The 19000-nt window shown below is 38.4% G+C and overlaps 1 protein-coding gene and 1 long non-coding RNA gene across 2 annotated transcripts in view; one reads left to right on the top strand and one right to left on the bottom strand.

Moving 5' to 3' along the window:
- Nucleotides 1-2589: 2589 nt before the first annotated feature.
- hs2st1a (heparan sulfate 2-O-sulfotransferase 1a) overlaps nucleotides 2590-19000 on the bottom strand; it is a 38197-nt gene continuing 21786 nt past the window's right edge. The window contains exons 2-7 of the mRNA XM_088310512.1: nucleotides 12338-12591; nucleotides 11270-11355; nucleotides 10154-10292; nucleotides 9974-10071; nucleotides 8281-8438; nucleotides 2590-5124 (exon numbers count right to left, since the gene is read on the bottom strand). Of these exons, the coding sequence (XP_088166638.1) occupies nucleotides 4901-5124; nucleotides 8281-8438; nucleotides 9974-10071; nucleotides 10154-10292; nucleotides 11270-11355; nucleotides 12338-12591 (959 nt within the window). The 3' untranslated portion in view covers nucleotides 2590-4900. The remainder of the gene's footprint in view (nucleotides 5125-8280; nucleotides 8439-9973; nucleotides 10072-10153; nucleotides 10293-11269; nucleotides 11356-12337; nucleotides 12592-19000) is intronic.
- On the top strand, nucleotides 6106-17319 carry LOC148325825 (uncharacterized). The gene is made up of 4 exons (XR_015846099.1): nucleotides 6106-6209; nucleotides 14690-15053; nucleotides 15185-15296; nucleotides 17002-17319. It is a non-coding gene; the product is annotated as an uncharacterized LOC148325825 (long non-coding RNA).

Below are 19000 nucleotides of genomic sequence, written 5' to 3'. Positions count from 1 at the left end.
TCCCTCAACTCCATTTTTGGTGGAAAAAATTTGTATCAGCATTTTTTGAACAATCTTTTGATTTTGTTTTTTATTATTAATTCATTTATTTAATTTTATTTCTTCTTATTGTATTTATTTATACTGGGGTATTCACAATTCACTCAACGGCTCAGTCCCAATCCCCTGGGAATAGTGGGGGTCCACTTTTTCTCAGAAAAATTGATCTGGATTCAGTCAATATTTGTGTTTCTAGTAAATCCAAAATATTTCAACCAAAGATATCTGTCTTTTGTCTTCAATATTTTAGTTTAAATTTATGTAATTAATTACATAGTTTTTAATCAAAGTTGAAATCATTTAAATATGTTCACATATAATACTTGTCACTTTGTTTGCAAAAGAATACTTTTTCCACCTCTGCTTGCTATTGCCTGGATTGTGTCGACTGAGTGAGAATGATCGTGACGTATAGCTGTTACATCATAAGGATGATTCATGGTGCATCCTGTCCAGGGCACCTGTGCCCCCCATCAGCCTCTGAGGATGGTCACCATGGAGACATGAAAACAGAGCAGACATTATCATGGGCTTGGATTGATGCACAAGGTAGATACAGCGACTCAACAAGACCTCTGTGGTTTTTATTACTCTGTAACAGAACAATGTTCATCTTATGAGACCACAATGTTGTTGTTGTCCACATCATTACATATTTAAGTGATGGCAGTACGAGCACAAAGAGCTTCCAGTCGCAGACATGTGAGGACTGTTTCGTAGCGAGTTAGATAATGCAGAGTCAAGTCAGTCTTCTCATCGAGGTGTGACATGTCATGCTGCAGCCCCAGAAGACACGGCTCAAGCTCTCGTCCATTGGTTTCGTCATAGCAACTCCTGCCGATCCAGCTGACTTGGCAACTCCATAGTAAATTCGCTTGTTTGGCGCAGCCGTCACATTGCAAACGTCAGCATGTTTTGCAACATCTACATTTACTGTACAAAATAGTACTTGTACTCTGGATTGTACTTAAGTAGAAGTAGAGATGCTTGTGTTGGGGAAAAAAAAGATTGGTAACAGTAGAGTCCGATTCAGCTCCTTAAGTAAACGTGAACAAGTACAGAAGAAAAAATAAATAAATCCTTGGTTTGTTTCTAAATACCTTATACATGTTTGAAAATAATTTCTGAAAACAAACAACTAAAATGTGCTAAGAATGCAAAACTACAGTGGATAGTGCTGAATTGTGGAGATGTAGCATTAAAATGTTGGAGTTAACTCTGTCCAGTGATGTACTTTGGGTGTTTGGCACGAGTCGCCCCTTGCCTCCCATATAAAAACTCGAACGTCCAACTTCACAACAGTAGTTATCGTGCGCAACTTCGAGTTACACAGTTACAGTATAATTACTTGGCTTGTTATACCGTGATGCTAGCTAGTAGCTAGCTATGCCTACACCCCAAAAACGCATGTTCCTTGGATGCCACAATTTACAGAACGTAAAGTTGGCTATTGTCAGGACCATCCTGGAAATACACCGGCCATTCGGCAAAATGTATATATTTTGCCGAAATTCCCAATGGCCACCCTGCCCCGTCCCATGATTGCAGTCTTTGGCTCAAAGTCAGCTGGAATAGGGTCAAACTCCCTGTGACCCTGAACAGGATAAACAATATGGACGGATAATGTCACTTTTGTCTATGATTAAGCTTAAATGAAATTGACACTTGAGGAATTCAAGTAGACAAGCAATGAGGGATATCATGCTCTCAACAGCCACTTTGGTTCATGGCTGTTTGCCCACAATAAAATGGATTATTGCTTTGGATAAGAGTAATATAATGATTGGTTAGTTTAATTGAGTTGGCAGGAAACTGCTGTTGCTCCACCAGAGTTATGAATGTTCAGTCTTAAACTAAAAATGTGTGGTTTTCCAGTCAGCTTCATACAGCTTTTGGAATCCTCCCCGTGACATTGTGGCGTCCCTGGTTTTTCAGGAATTTCAACCATATGTTGCCATTCCAAATGCTGTCGAACATGTTTCGGAAAGGTGTAAATTCCCACAGTATTTTTAAAGCGGTTCAAGTCGCGTGACGAGCATGTAAAGGACCCGAGCATATAAATTCATAATCAGTACATCTTTGAGGGTGAAATATCATTTCATAGCGACCGCATATGTGACAGCTATGTTATTCGGAAATGGAATTTTAGCCTCAAACATTCTGGATGCAAATTCACATTTCACATGCTAAAAACAACACAGTGTGAAAATGGACAAAAATCTAAAACAGATGACAGTGACCGTTGAAACGAAAGCAATGTAGTAGACTGCTCAAACATCCAGACCAAAAGTGCGTATAGACGTACAGTATTTATGTGTCATAAGGCCAAAACCGGGAAGCTTTTACGGAACGACAATATGAGATTAAGGGGGATGAGTCCCACTATTGATGACTGGCCAGGGATTAGATGAGCCCTTTTGAGTGAAGGGCTTTGGCCCATCTAAACTTTCACTCGTATCCTTTTACTCTTCTCATCTTCAATTTTTTTGTAGCAGATAATTTAATAATAATATACAATATAATGCATGTAAAAACAAATCAAGTCATTAATCATTTCGTGTGAGTAGAACTTTAATGACAACAAATGTTAGCTCTCTGTCTCCCTCTTTCGGTCAGCAGTTGTAAAACATTCCTGAGCCCTCCACTTTGGAAAGCCATTTGATTCAATATCCTTGACATGCAGTTTAATGTACAAGTATGCTCTTTGTCTTTACCGTTAAGACAATTCAGCACACGAATTAAGTGATTTTGCCTCGCTCGTAACATCTAGTTGTCCTAACCATAACCCGGAACATGTCTTTAATTATTCGATTCGTATTTTGATACAAGAGAAGCGATGCAATTCAAGGACGGTTCATTTTCGAGTGGAACAATTCGCAAAGCTGTACACTAGTTGACAAATTGTGTGTTACTAGCAAGGTTGTAATGGTTAATGAAAACTAACAAAAACAAAAATTCTAAAATTGAGAGGAAAAACATTTTTAAAAAATGACCCTGAAACTATCTCTTACATTTATAAAGCTAGTTTAAACATGTCAATTGTTTTAATCTTTTCAGTTAATATCATACTGTACATGAGCTTTTGGGGGTTCATTTAAAAAAAAAATTCAAATGTTTTTACTTCATTATTGCTATACGTCAGTATAGAAGAATAAAGGTCTAAGAGTTGTTAGAGAATTGTTGCTTACTTTACTTTATAACATAACATTTCGAGTCCTACTCGTGTGCAGAAATGTCAGTGAAACAGTAGTTATGTGCCACTGAATCATCTTAGTATACAAAGAGTGTACTAGTACACAAAGGATATCAAATAAATGCCGTCATACTAGAACATTCAAGTGTCACTTAATATTGACCCCAAAAAAGCTTTTTAAAAAAATGCAGCCATGTTTGTTTCTATTTTGTATCAGAAACAGCTGCAGCGCTGTTTTGGGCACGAGGAAGGCACACACTCACCCAAAAAAAAAAAATCACTTAGTTGTATTCAACTCGTCAACGAGTTGTGATTGCGACTACAAATAAGTGTCATGAATTCTTGTTGCAGACTTTAGACATTTCTTTCCAAAAGGTGGCAGTTAGTCCTCAGGCCATTGGCATTTTAGCGTAACAAATAAAATCAGTTATATACATAAGGACTATTTACTGAGTAATTACAAACACACAGACTTGTTTAATTAAATATGTAAATAAACCAAAGTAATTTCAAACAGGAACCAGTCTCACCATAGAGTAACGTACTTAAAATGTATATTTACAACAAGCAGCATCTTCACTGTGTTCCTTCATACACACTGTAATAAAAGCACATGGAAAGAAGCGGCGTGGCTATCAAGCTGCACACTTACCAGAGCCAACAAAAACATACTGTATAAAACCAACACACTTCTTTTTTTTTTTCTTCTTAATTTTATGAAAAAAACTCTTAATTTCTTTACTTAAGTCCGAATACTACAGCTCTGTAATATTTAAGTGGGAGCGAGACAGGGCAGACGTCATGGCGCCATGTTCACATCCAAGAGACAATACAGTGAAGCTCCACCTATTCGTGGTTTGCTTTTCACAAATTCACCTGTTTGTGTTTTTTTTTTTTTTCCCTTCGGTGGAACCTATTCTCAGTTATTTGTTGGAACAATCATCCATTCGTGTTTTTTGTGAGTTTTTTTAACGCCGCAAGATGCCACAAGATGCCGCCAAAGCACTGGCTGGTAAAAAAGTAGTATAGTGTTACCTTGAATTAAGAGAGCCTCAACTAAAGCAATAAAACTATGCTCCGTCCTTCGTTGAAAAACTGAGCGCACAACTATTGTGTTTTTGTGCTTAGGCCAAAGCAATAAACGTAGTGCTTTGACGCTAACTTGTGGGATCTTGGTGACAAGGAACTATCTTTAAGTGACATAAGGAGTTTCATTTAGGCAAAAATAGTGCTTTGCTACCAACTTGTATCATCTTTAGGCAATTACAAACGGGCATCAAGTACTATTCACAGCAGGGCTCGATCCCTATCCCATGTCAAAAAGCAGGAGTTTAGTCTTGGTCGGATTAATGTTCAGCCCGTTGGACCGGGCATCTGCTCGTCTCTCGTCATCAACTGTCTCAGGGCCCCCCCCCCGAGGCCCTCTGTGGACCGGGAAGTGAAAGGAAGCCGCTGACCTGCAGGGAGGAGACGGAACTCGAGCTCGGCCTCCCGTTGCGTGAGCAACACGAACTGTTTGCAGTCTGATGGCATATCCCGTCGGACTGAATGTTCACAGCAACAGAGCTCGGTCAAGTAGTTTAACTGCCATCACATTTCCACCAGTGAACACCTGGACGTCTCGCCCTTGTGTCGTCCTCATCTCGCCCCAACCTCTGAGTAACCATGTTAGTTTTTGGGGTAGATCTTCTCGTAGAAGAAGTTTTGCGCCAACATGTAGAGCTCGCCATCCTTTTCCCGCACCGCATGGGCCCTGACAAACTGAAACTGCTCTAGGGCAAACTCGTAGAACTCGTTCTCCATCTTCCAGATGGCTGACTGCTGCAGTTTGGCCGTGGACTCCCTGGTGGGCGGCTTCTTCTCGCTGGTCTTCCTCAAGTGGGATTTCTTCCCTGTGATCATAAGAAAGAGTGGGGATTGAGGATAGCCATAAAAGATATGACATTACTATTTACATTAAAGATGATACACTTTTAGGACGCATACATGAAGCTCAACAGATCGCAGCACAGGATGGTAAAAAAAATTAAAAAAAATTCTCACTTTGTAAAGAGAATGAAGTAAAAACCCGTTGCGTTGAATCGAATTAATTTTCGTATCCATTGTGTTAATGAAAGGAGGAGCTCCAGACAACACTGAGTGATTTATGCCTCAATCATATTGAAGTTGTTATTCACCCCAAGCCAGTTGAAGTAAAACGAAGTAATGCACTTGGCTATTAATTAGTCCTGGCAAAAACATCCTTGCTGGAGGCTCACAAGTTGCTCCACTGATCATTGTGGGAGGGGGGGGGATGATTGGGCCCAAGCCCAGCTGTTAAGAGTGGAAAACTCAGACTCATGAATAAGATGATGATGAAAACACTTTAATATTATTTCAAACACATCTTACATTAGCTTTTTAAGTTTGATTTGATTTTTTTTTTTAAAAAAGCACCTTAAGTGCACCTGCACAATCGGCAAAGATGCTTTGTAATTGCCGGCGTCATCTCAATTTTAGTTTATAAAAACAAATAGGCTGTAATTTACCCTCGTACACCAAAAAGATAACATTTCCAAATTTGAACTAACTGGCTTCAGTACATTAAATGCGTGAAAAGTCTGACTTTCGCTGAAGATGTACACTTCAGTGATTATAAAGTTTACACACCCCTGCCTGTTCAAATGCCAGACTTTTGAGATGGAAAAAAAACGACACCAATATAAATACGCCTTATAACGGTTTACGTGGCTGTGCTCAGAATTTACCAGTCTCATGTTAAATGAGATTCTGTCACCATTTAAAGTGCCTCTGATCAACCGCAAATGCATTTCAGATTTTTAAGTGGGCTTTTCATGACATTTGTTTTTTTGTTGTTGTTTTTTCTTTCTCACAGAAGCCTGAAGGTTTTCTGCTCAGGCAGACTTCTATTTTTTCCCCACCTGGTCTAAGGTCCCAGTTAGAGTTGAAGAAAAACAGCCCCAAATCGTGCTTGATTGTAAGTATGGTCTTCTTTTGGTGATAAGCAGCGTTGTGTTGAGGAAGGGAATCAACAAAAGTTCCAACTATCATTCAGTGTTTGCACACAACCTTTTGGCTTCTGCTAGAAAGCAAAAAAGTAAAAAAAAAAAAAAAAAAAAGCTACTGCGACGACACAAATATATTTGGGGTAAATCAGTGACATTGTAGATTGCAGCAGGTGTGTGCTGAATCCCATTTAACATGAGTTTGAATGTGACTTGTTAATTCTGAAAACAGCCACATCCCAGCTTTAGGAGGGCACGCACTTATGCAATCACATGACGACAAAACTGACTAGTTCCCATGCCCTCTCAGATCTGCCCATATGTACTGTATGCATGAGCCCTAAAAATAGAAGAATGCAGATCGGTCTTGGTTAAATGAGGCTTAGCAGGTACTTAGGGAAAACGGCAGGTTTCAGTGAGTGATTGGTAATTGCTTGGATCTGCTCCGACACTAATTAAACATGATTAATCAAGGAGGCAGGAATAAGGTCAAGAACATAAAGCAGACTTCACTTTTGTCACGGTTTTTTATTCCTCTCGCTTCACCCTATTCTCTGATGTCGCTTCTCTTCAATGATTACACGAGGAAAGAAAACGTCTATATTTGGAAGGTGCTTAACAATTATTTGAGCTGAGGTGATGTGAGACTCTAACGCCTCCGGGTTATGACATCTGTCACAAGACAAGTGAGGGGAATGCAGAATAGAAGGTTATATTACCAGATTTAAAATTTGAGCTTAATAATTAGTCACATTCTTAACAAGACTTAATCCCCTGACATACAAATATATTTTTAGAGGCGTGCACAAGAGCCTCTGGCATGTCATCAATATGGCTACAAGAAGAGGAGAAAAACTGTGCAGTGGTGCCTTACAAGCAATACAATTCGATCAGTGACCAAGCTTGTAACGCTATTTAAACGTCTGTATATTTTTTTTTATACAAGGCATATTATATTGTCCTCATTTTGTATTTATGTGTTTGACTGAGAAAATGTCACCACTGTATGTATAAATATGAGGGATATATTCAGAAAATGCTTTGTAAAGGCAACAACAATGAAATAAATCTTTGATGCAACCTCCACGCTCCTTAATCATTTTTGAAAAGGGATCAAGTCAATCCTCATCTAATACCATGACATTTTGCAGCTGGTGTTGACAATGGTTTGTTCAAAATGTATTTAATATCTGAGCAGGATTTAATTCTTGCATGGCTCTCCACTATTCATTCCAGTTGCCGTCTTTGAAACTAATTAGCACATACATTAGTGTGAAGCACGAGTGCATGTGGCGTTATCAAAAGTCTGATAAATCATTCAGACCGCAAAAATATAAAGTCACAGCACTCATTTGTATACATGATACATGCATGATAAGTGAAACTCAGCGATATAGTTTATTTTCCATAATAGCCTTAAAATAGCTCGTTGCACACTTTAAACTTAGTAAATACAACACGTCATCTCTTCAGTCAAGTAGAAAAAAAAGGAGTAATTGAGAAAATTTTTTAGAAAATGCTGAGAAATTTTCATCTAATGTTCCCTCTGGAGAACAGAAGGAAATGTGGAAAATAATTCACAGAAAATAAACAATAGGTAATAATATGGCCTGGCTCCTGGGAGGGTCCAAGTATATTTCAGGGGGGGGCAGTGCCCCCAGTTCCCCCCTCTAGCTCTACCAGTGATTATTTCAAAACTCATAAAAAAATTACAATATTGTTAAAAAATAAAAATAAATAAATCAGACATATGGGGGTGTCAATATTGGAAAAGAATGCACATAAAAAAGGCTAGTAAATTGTTTTCTTTATTGAATAATTTTTCACTTACTGTCCTATATCAAAAACAGAGAAAAAAAAAACAAAGTGCTCACTAAAAACTTGTTTTTGTTAATAATCTCTGAATATTGTTAGTCAACCAAGTCATGGTAATTTGTAAATGTTGACTTCAGGCAACTTGACTCATTTAAAAAAAATAAATAAATAAATACAAAATGGACCTATTAGGCTAACGAATTGACGGTTAGCGGTTCGGATGCGCACCTGTTTTGTACAGTTCAGTGGCTCCTTTGAAGAAGCGCGGCAGAGCCGCCTCCAGCATCATGACAAAGTCCTCCAGCTCTTCCGTCACTCCGACCAACATGTACTCGTTCACCAGGTTGTATTTAGCCTGCTCCAGAGCCCACTGGCTACCCACGTTCCTGCAAAAGACAAACGGTTGCATTTTTAATCCCGCATGGGCAGGGAAATGCTCACAGGACAAGATAAAGGGAAGGAGGAAAGATAACACAGGGAAGGATTAGGACAAAAGGGAAGGATAAAGACGAAGAAATATTGTGGGTAGGTGTAACTTTTTGTTGAAAAAAAAAAACTGGCAAGAATTGGGAGCTGTTTGATCTTCTGCGTTGGAAATAGTTGCCAGGGGGTACTAAATTCACTCCCACAAGGCTCACACTGTAAAAACGAAAATCCAATCTATATTAAGTATCGCAAATCAATGCAGAATATATTCCTTCTTGTCAGATATTTGTGTCTAGAATATTTTACTTAGATTTAAGTAAGTTTAAGTTTCCATAGCCTGCCCACATAGCATTAGCTGTTTAGTTGCTTCTAACTAGCCGTGCAGCCATTGGACACGGTATATATATTCATTATTGACTATATTCATTATACTGAGCGGGCAAATTTTAGTAGTTCACAATTATTTTTTATTGTTCTACATTTGTTGTACTGTTAAAGGGGAAGTCAACCCCAAAAAATTCTTAAGAAGAATATGCGGCTGCACTCGTCGAAAAATGGCTTATGATTAAAATTTGCGTTTGTGGAATATGAGTTAAACAGTAAAATCCACCCATTTTTATACATGACACGGGGCGACCATTTTGCTACTTGCTGTCGACTGAAAATGATATCAGAGTTGCTCAGGTAACAAACAATCATGGCTCTGCTTTAGAAAACTGGTGAGCTTTAGCTGAGATGGCTAAAAACGGGAAGATTTTGCTGCTTAACTCACATATCACCAACACAATATTAATCAGAATTCCATGTTTAGACTAGTGAGGGCACATTGAAGATATTATTACAAATAGTTTTTGGGGGCGTTGACTTCGCCTTTTAGTGAAAATATTTTTATTTTTTTCTGTTTATGCTCTTTAGTTTTGTTTTGAAAATGGACTGTCTATGTTTATAAAATTGTTCAGTGCTCTCTAGTTACTTTTGTAATGTAAAGTTGTGATATTGACCACAATTTTATTTTAGTTTTTTTTTATATGGTATCATTATGTCTCCAGTTCACTGGCTTGATGCAGTTATTCAAGTTAATTGAAACAAAATATTAAGTCCAAGGCAATATTTTTTTATTTTTAGTTTATCTACTCCAATAATGTTCCTCAGCTTAAACATGTGTTGTTTCGTCATAGATAATCATGATAATTAATAGATGAAATGCCAATTTGATTCATCTTTTGAAGTCAGACAATTCTTTTTAGCCGACAGCAAAAAATGGAATTGGCCTCAAATGGAATTGTTCCAATTCTTTGTGGCGAGCAGTCTGCGTGGTCAAATAAATCTCGCTGATGCAAAAATGTCACATTTGGCTTCCATTCCAACCTTAATGGAATGTGACACACAGACAAATATGTTAGTAAATTGACTTTTTTTTTTCTGTTTCAAACAGCAAACCACATATCGCTTTGTTTGGTCTCATCTTTATGGGGGTGTCATTGTCACCACTGACCAGCATTCTGAGTAATGCCCGCAGAAAAAGGGAATCTGGAGCCAAAGCTTCTCTGGGGCGCAGTCTGAGCCGCCGGCTGATACACATTCGTCAAATGTCTGAAACGTGGCAAAAAGATTTAATCAGTGCATTCATTTTACGTATCATGAATATGTGTAAGGGGTGTTTTAGGGCTGAGACCTTTTTGTCTCCTTGTTTCCGGCGCCTCAAGCCAGGTCGGTAGTCATCTCCGAAGCGCAAAAAGTAGTAATAGGAGACCAGCCTCTCAATGGGGTCTCTGATCACGTTTATGTAGATCGGCTTCATCTTCACCCCAAATCTGAAAAGTGATTTGCTTGGCTTAAAAATGTATTTGGTAAACGAAACTCCAGGTTTCATTCAATTGATTTCTTTGTCATTCATTTTACACGCATTTACTTAACTTTTATCAGTATTATTATTTTATCTATTGTGGTTTATGTTTTGTGTTTTATCTAATGTACAGCACTTTGGTACAGCTGTAGTTGGAGTTTAAGCATTTTACATGTATTTATTTATTTACCTTTTACAATAATTGGTGGACAAAGGTATTAAAAATATTAACCCACATATATTAATAAAATTATCTATTCTACATGTAGGCCCACATAACTCAATTTTGGATTTGTTATGTTAAAAATGGCTAATCACAATTACAAGTCTAAATATAATAGAAATTAATTAGTTACTTGTTTTATTTTAAAAATACAAAAGTATCCACAAAAATGTTTATTTAAAACTATTTTAAATCTAAATAATACAAATCTAAATGTAATTACATTATCATAAACCATTTTATATATTTTGTGTTAATTTATCTCAGGAAATAATTGGTTAATTCATTTATTGTAAATAATAAAATAAAAAATACCATAAACATTTGTACATGTCATGCATATTCAAAAACAACTGCAATTAATCACAATTTACATTGTATTTCTAAATAAATACATAATTATGCTATTATACGAACAGATTTTTCATAGTTTACAGAACAGTAAACCATGTTTTCTTAAAAAAGGGAATATTTTCACTAAGAATATATTATTGACTTTTTCAAAAATTTTTTTTTAATTATTGCTATAAAACCTGAACTTTCATTATGGGGACCAGTAGAGGATATCTTATCTTGTCTAATTGTTGAAAAAAATCCATTGGTGCCCTTGAGCACTCAAATTTGCCCACCCGTCCCTGACATAAGGGCAAGAGGCTCCCTCCTCTGTGCAAGTACAGAGCATTTGATCACCACAAGGAGGAGTCAAGTGCACACGTTCGTACTTGGTGAAGTCCAGGAAGGAGACATGGCCATGGTAGAAAGCAGGCTTCATCTCCCTCCATTCTGTCACATTTTTCACAAACCGCACCTGAATCAAGAAACATACTCATTAGTGTGCTGCATTGTGAATAGTGTGCAGTAAATCCCCGCAAATGACCATACAGAGGTATCCTGACTTTAAATGCACTTATATAAATAAAGTTGTATTGCATTGTATTAAGAGTGCCTTAATTTCCGAGTTTTTGTGAGCCATCTCATTTGCTTTGTGTTGTGAGCAAGTAAAGAGAAACATGCACGCAGCCGCCAATACACAAATACTACAGTAGGTTCAGTAAAAACACCAACTAAACAAATTTATCCTTACATTCTTTCATTATTTTGGTTTTATTCGTTTCAAACACTACACTGCTATTTTTCTTGATTAAAAATTTGGGGACAAAATGTATGATATGTACGAATTTGGTCACGGAATGAATTGAGATCCTAAATTAAGGCGCCACTACAACAGCCTGGATGGTCCTTTTCCTCTGTAGCCACCTGAGGGATCAAAGGTCACGTACCTTCAACGTTGCTTTTCTGCCTTGCGTTTTTACGCAGACATTTTCCCAGGTTGTTTGACTCTTTTGATGATATTATAGACCATAAATGATGAAATTGCAAAAATTCTGTCAATTATAAGTTGAGAAATGTTCTTAAACTGTTGGACTATTCTCACACAATTGTTCACAAAGTGGTGAACCGCAACCAGTCCTTGTGAGGAACTGAACTTTTCGGGGACGCTCCTTTGATACTCATTCACGTCACGCTTTCCAATTAACCGGTTCCACCTGTGGATTCTTCCAATCAGATGTTGGTTTTGTTTGCATATTCATCAACTTTCCCAGTTTTTTGTTAACCCTGTCCAAGCTTCTTTTTTTTTTTTTTTAGAATACGTTGTACTCATAAAATATCGTTGGTTGAAAAAAATTACAAATGATTGCATTCTGTTTTTATGTTTTTGCACAACATCCCATCTTCATTGGAATTGGGATTTGTAGAGTGAGTACTTTAAAAAGGCAATAGCTTGTGACCTGGTCCTGTATGGACATGACGGGGTTGTTCTTGGTGGTGTTGATGTGCAGGACGTGGAAGTGGTTCTTCCCACACAGGTCGTAGGCGATGTTGGTGAAGGAAGTGCTCGCCGTCTTGGGCACGCGGTTGTAGATGATGACCACGTGGTTGTCGCTCTCGGAGACAGACGTCCATGATGAGTCCCGCTCCCGCAAGCCGTCTTGGGTGTGCCGCTGCTCGATCTCCCGTACCTCGTGCCTGGCAATGGCCCGCTCTGGAAAGGTGACAGGAAGTTGAAAAGTGTCACAAATAGATATAAATTAGTATGTGAACACTTTGGAATTGAATAGATTTCTGTATTTATCCGTCATAAAATGTGATCACAAAAATGGATAATTACTCTACTTAAATGAATAGCCTGCAAACAATCACTGCTATGCCTTGAGATATGCGTTTTATTTGTTCTGTCACCACACTTGAAACTGAAGACTTATACCTGAAATCCTCTTTTCCCATTGAAATCAACAGAAAACCTATGAATATTTTTCCAGGCTCCTTAAAATAATAATAATACTCCCTTTATTAGTCCCACAATGGGGAAATTCGAGATTCGAACCCAGGCCTCCTGGGGAGACTGGGTCCTGAACGCGGCGCCTTAGACCACTCGGCCATCCTGGCAGCCATAAAATAAGCCAATGAAATGTTATGTAATGTGAGTTTTAAGGAAAATACCACTATTTAATATTGTATAGACAGTTTACAATAAATTTCAACTGGGAGTGGCAATAGATAACTTGAAGCCTCTTTTTTTATGACTTGAATGAATCTGATAAATATTTTTGTGAAGTGAGTTGAGTTCACAACATACCTCAAATCTGTGCTCGCAAGTCACGAAAAAAAAAATATCATCAGAAACTTAGGGCGCTACTGAAAACAATATGTATACCATAGGTGTCAAACTCTGGCCCGTGGGCCAAATTTGTCCCGCAGTGTAATTATATTTGGCCCGCGAGGCTATACCCAAATGACTACTATACCATTTTACATTCTATCTGATAATAGTCATTTTAAAAACTAAACATTGTATTGCATTAATAAAACCACTTATAATAAACATTTTCAATTAAAAAAAACCCAAACATCTGCATTTATATTGCTTTTAAAAAATTAAATGCTGGCCCCCGGCTTTGTTCAAGTTTTACTTTTCGGCCCACTGTGTATTTGAGTTTGACACTCCTGATGTACACAGAGAACAAACTTGGAAAAATATATATTAGAACTGCTAACTTCGCCAAAAGCTAACTGGAGTCAGAAATTCAACCATCCCAGAGTCCAATTAGTGTGACGAGATTGGAGGTGTTGGTTGAAACTGAAATCACACCAGTTTTGACTTTGCGCTTCTCAACAAGCATTGCTCGATGTGAACCATGTCTCACATAAAACACCTCTTCACATACCAACAATTTATAACTCTTATCTTACATGAAGCTAGAAAGAGTTATAAAAGTATTTCTAAAAGCCTTGATGTTAACCACTCCACTGCAAGACAGACACACCGCTCTAAATGAAGAAAGTTCAGTGCAATTTCCACTCTACGGGTCCATTATCGGTACGAATGACTGCAAGAGAACAGTGCGGAATACGCCGCGATGTTGTCCTGTACTTCTGGCAAAACTACTCTTTGGAGAGTTTAAACTAAAGTTAATTTGTTTGAAAGGGACACATTATCATGTGTGAGGAAAGCACAGCACACCACCATCAACTGCAGGGACTGCTTTGCTGCCTCAGGGCCTGGATTGGGCCTGCCATGCGTTTCTATGAGACAGGAAAAAATCATTCCCAACGTTCAAGAGTTTTTGCAGCAGCTCTCAGGATGATGCAGAGCAAACTTTTGCAAAATGCAACTACAATAATAAATAATATGATAATAATGGGAAAAAAAATGTCTGTGTTGAAAACTTGCATTAAATTGTGCATGTTTATGTTTGTTGGTGAGTTGACATATTATTTCAAGTGTTTTAAGGGTTGAACAAAAACACCAGTGTGCTCTCCTCCCACATGCTCCATCTTTGTTTATTCTGGCAATCCGCGTGCTAAATGTCCCACAAGCCTGTTAAAATCATGCTCGGACAACTTTCTATATAACTACTGTATGTTTTCGTTCGTTATGTTGACCATGTACACCTAGTTAAAATAACACACATTTTTAGGATAGAATCTAACAATGAAATTCTTTGTGTTTCGAAAGGAAAGTTATAACTTCCAAAGCTAAAATAATGTGGTTGTACAAGTATGTTTGAAAGTGGTGTTGTTCACATTAAAACGCATGTTAAAAAGTCAACCATACATACATGCCTTTGTTTTTTTTCCAGGTGCAGCTGGTGCCCGAGTAAAGACAGAGTGAATTATGAACAGTTCCAAAAACAATCTGTCACAGAACATCCAGGGATTTCCACTGCAAAGCTGAAGATGAAGAGCGAATTTCACCTTTTCAGCATGACAACCCCGAAGCACACATCCAAATTGACAAAAGAATGGCTTCACTAGAGGGAAATGTAGGTTTTCGAACGCCCAGGCAAGCCAGTTGACAGTTGCAAGAGGGCTGTGCACAAGTGATGTCCTCGCAAATGTGGATGGCTTTTACATGGACGAGTGCTCACAATGGTTAAGTCAAGATGTGCCATGCTGATAGACTCCCACGCAAAAAGCAACTGAATGTTGCAATAAAATCAAAAGGTACTCATAAAAATGTTTATAATGTGTTTTAATAAAAAAAAATAGCACTCTATAGTAGTATAATATGTAAAAACATACGGTAAGCATTGTTTTATGCTTCAGTTTAATGGACATTGTGCTGCTCCTTCTAGTGTACACTCCTTGGCCACCAGGGGCAGTATGATACTGACATATGGATATGCTGAGCTGGTCAAAACTCACTATGCTGGAGAATTCTTGGAAGTGGATCAAGAATATATCCCTGTGAGTATTCTTACGTTGTCTTTCTACATGTGTTGTGAGACCAATACTATTATTACTATTATATTACTATAAATACACATGTAATTATCTTGATTGTAAATTTGTTTATACAGTGCAAAAAAAATATATGGCAGCTCATATCTCTAAAAATGCGTAAGTTGGGTCACTCGTATCTCAAGGCCTCGAATAACTCGTGTAACTTAATTGCCTATTGATACCACAAGATCGCGGCAAAGCACTACTTTTCACTATTACATCATTATGAGGCAGATTGGGGTGGAGTAATAAGGATGGAGGATGAGTGAAAACAGACAATGAACAAAATACATTTATTTTAAGGAAATCAATCATATTTTGACCATTTGAATGAAAATGGATCTTTTCTCATAGTACACCTGATGACCTGCCTGAGAGAGGTCATGCAGTCAGTTTATTATTATTTGTTTGTTCTTTTTAAATTCAACAAATCAGTTTCCTTTTCAAATGTATGTGTTCAGCTTTATATTCCTCACGTTAGTAAAAAAAACGGGTGTTTTGACAGGGCTGAGTTAACTACTTATAGCCACTGAACCTTTCATTTTCCTCTCATTAAACCAAATGTGGTTCGTTCTTATTTTAGGTCAAATATCTCATTCCACCAGCGTACGATAGTTTGACTTGATTTACTCCGCCAAGATTTACCTACTGGGGTTGAGATGAAATGATGAAAAGCTGCGAGACGAGAGCCAGAGGTGACAGGCCGAGGGTGAGAGGTTGGCAGTTTGACTGGAAGGTGACAGTTATTTGAAAGCTAGTGGACGTGGGACGGGATATCAATTCATTCCAAATGAGGAGGGTGGAAGGTTGGTGTGTGTAAACTGGAGTCGTGTGAAAAGATTGCGCACAAAGCGGCCTCTTGCCTTTGTTGCCTGCGGGCTTTTCTTCATCTGAATTCATGGCAGACTGACTGCTGTTGACAATGTTCAGAGAAGCCTGCAGGAAGGACGACCGAGAAGATTGTGTGTGCGCGCGCGTGTGTGTGAGGAGAGGCAGCATATCACGGGAAATCCTAATATCCATGGGAGGTCCTAGCTGTCCTAGTCTTCCTATCTTTATATATCAGGGGTTCGCAAACTGCCCACGTACCCCCAAATTCCGAAGAAACATTTCCCCAATATTCATTATTTTTTCACAGTTCTTCCCTGTATATTCGCAGTTCATTTCATGCCATCAGAGCCTTGGCTAAACAGGAAAGTAGTAATTGGTGTCAAGGAAGTACAGTTGAAGTGATACGAAACAGAAAGTGGCCTGGTGCCTTTTTTACGCTGGTTTGGAGATAAAGTAGGTTGTGGTTCGTCAAAATGTATTTTTCACAGTTTTAACAGAAAGTTCTGGCATTGTTAATAAAAACGGGGATGAGGAAACGCGACTCAAGTGAAGCATTAGTGGCTATGCTAGATGACATTTTAAGACGACATTGTTAAACATAAAATAATACCTTGATACCTTCCATCATTGTATCTTGGGTCATTGATTTTGTGACCGTAAGCTCTGGATACTGGGACACCACATTTGTTACCGTTTCCTCCATTTTTCTCTACGTAAACCATTGTCGTCACGGCAAATTTCACAAAATACACACTGAAATGTTTCACTTTCGCCTTCTCTTCCACCTGCCTGTGCAGCTATAAATGCTGCCCCTGATCAAAGTTGTATCTGGTTACAGATGGAGCCGCACAACTCCGTGTCTGGCACACGCGTGGAATTGCGCCAGGTGGCCACAAAATGGTGTCTGGCAGACGGCAACAATTGCAATGGAGACGTTCATTCACACGGCAGCCAACATCGGAAGCAGTGAGAACAACAGTTGCAATGGTTGAACTTTCCGGCCTGGGGCTCATGTGTCCTTTCTAGGATTATTTTTATGAGCGGGTGCTAAGAAAGCTGCCTGTGATATTCAAAAGAACTGCGGTGGGTCAAAGCTGCGACAATGCTGGCCATAAATATTAGTTGCCAGTCGAGCACCAGGCATCTCAAGGCTTTTAAGTGGAATAACATTAAAACACCCTGATAGCATGTTGGCTTCACGTTCATCATCATGTGAAGCCTGTGGAGAGGTGTTTGCATTTTTTTCAGATGGCCACAACACAGCAAAAATCGAACCGAGATGAAATAACTCAAGTTCAGGCAGACTCTCCTTGTAAGCTATTTCTCCTTATCAGGCATTTTTTGTTCAAGTTAAAAAAAAAAATATATATATACCCTTCCATTTCAGGTCATAGACACTATGTAATACCAGCAATTGTTTTAGACATGAATGTAAAGGTTGGTTGTGAGCATTGAAAGCTTTACGAGAGTAATTCTAATTCCGGGAATGTTATTAAAGCATTTGCCGCCGATGTTTAGATTAATTCGCCGAGATTTGACCATTTACTGCCACTGTCGTATAAATATTTATCAAAAACGTTTTTTCAGCGTGTAGGCATGTAAGAGGTTCTCACACGGCTTGTCTGTGAGATTCAGGTTCAAAATTCACTATTACGATTAACAGATTCCTGGAAATGGCAGTGTTGCATCGCTTTGGAGTTTAGATCAGCACAGCTTTTGAGTAGAAGATAACAATTAGGCTGTCAATATCAGCTTTTATTATTGATTATGAGGGCGATAAATGCCAATGCATCTCACACTTGAAAAAGAGTTTTAGACGGAAAGCAGAACCAGAGTGTGTGTGTAAAAAAAAAAAAAAAAGAAATACTAATGTTCAACATGAGCCATGTGAGTTAGCATCGCTCAAAGTACGATTCCTAGTTGCATATTGTATCTGTAAATAAATGATTACTCTGCCATGAAAAGGACTTTGTATCTTAAATTGTATTGCTTTATGCTTTGAGGTGTCACAAAAGCAAAAAAAAAAAAAATGTCGTGTAGAAGTCAATGTTCTGCTGAGTGTTCCTTTCCCTCCCCTTTTTGTTTAGAAAGCAGTGTTTTTGGTGCAACCAACCCATGTTCTGCTGATTACGGAAAAATAGAAAAAGATTCTTGTAAACGAGAGAACATGTACTCTATGTTTTGGCAGCTTCAGTGCTGACATTATCACATACAATGTTCTCTCGATCAGTCCAAATGCTCGAAACGGCTTCTGAGGATTTAATTGTTGCGCTGAACAAATATTCAGCCACATTGCATTGTATTTATTGTATCTTATTGCATTGTATGGTACCACGAGGGCAATGTTGAAGTTCATAATTGGCATAATGAATTGGGCGTTTTATGCTTCCTTCTGACTGCTGGTCTTGACTGACAAACAGGTGAGCATGCATATTAACACTAATTTTGCCTTCTGGAAGGCTCCAGGGAGCTTCCAAACATTTCTGACGAACAATGACAAAAGATCGGGGGGCAATCGTGCCCCTACCAAGAAACATTCAAACTACGCTAAGAGGCCCCCAAAAGCTCTCGCTAAAGACACTGTGTGTGTTTTGCCAAATTTCCAAACAGTCCGCAAGGACAAAGGCAACTTCTTAGGCTTTGCAGAAGACGTCCCATTCATTACTAGGCTACTTGGCACAAACCTCCATATCGGGGGGTAGCACACATACACACAAAACGAAGCTTAGCGCTCCCATCTGAGGTCATTTAATTAGAGGACAAAAGCCTGAATTACTATGGCCACACAGCGGGCCTCTTTTCCTTGCACATTTCTGCCACTTCCTCCCCTCGAGCCG

The sequence above is a fragment of the Idiotropiscis lumnitzeri genome, chromosome 12 (assembly GCF_059441095.1).
Source record: "Idiotropiscis lumnitzeri isolate Australia: NSW breed Sydney's pygmy pipehorse chromosome 12, RoL_Ilum_1.0, whole genome shotgun sequence".
Classification (NCBI taxonomy): domain Eukaryota; kingdom Metazoa; phylum Chordata; class Actinopteri; order Syngnathiformes; family Syngnathidae; genus Idiotropiscis; species Idiotropiscis lumnitzeri.
This window is presented reverse-complemented; position numbering and strand designations above follow the sequence as displayed.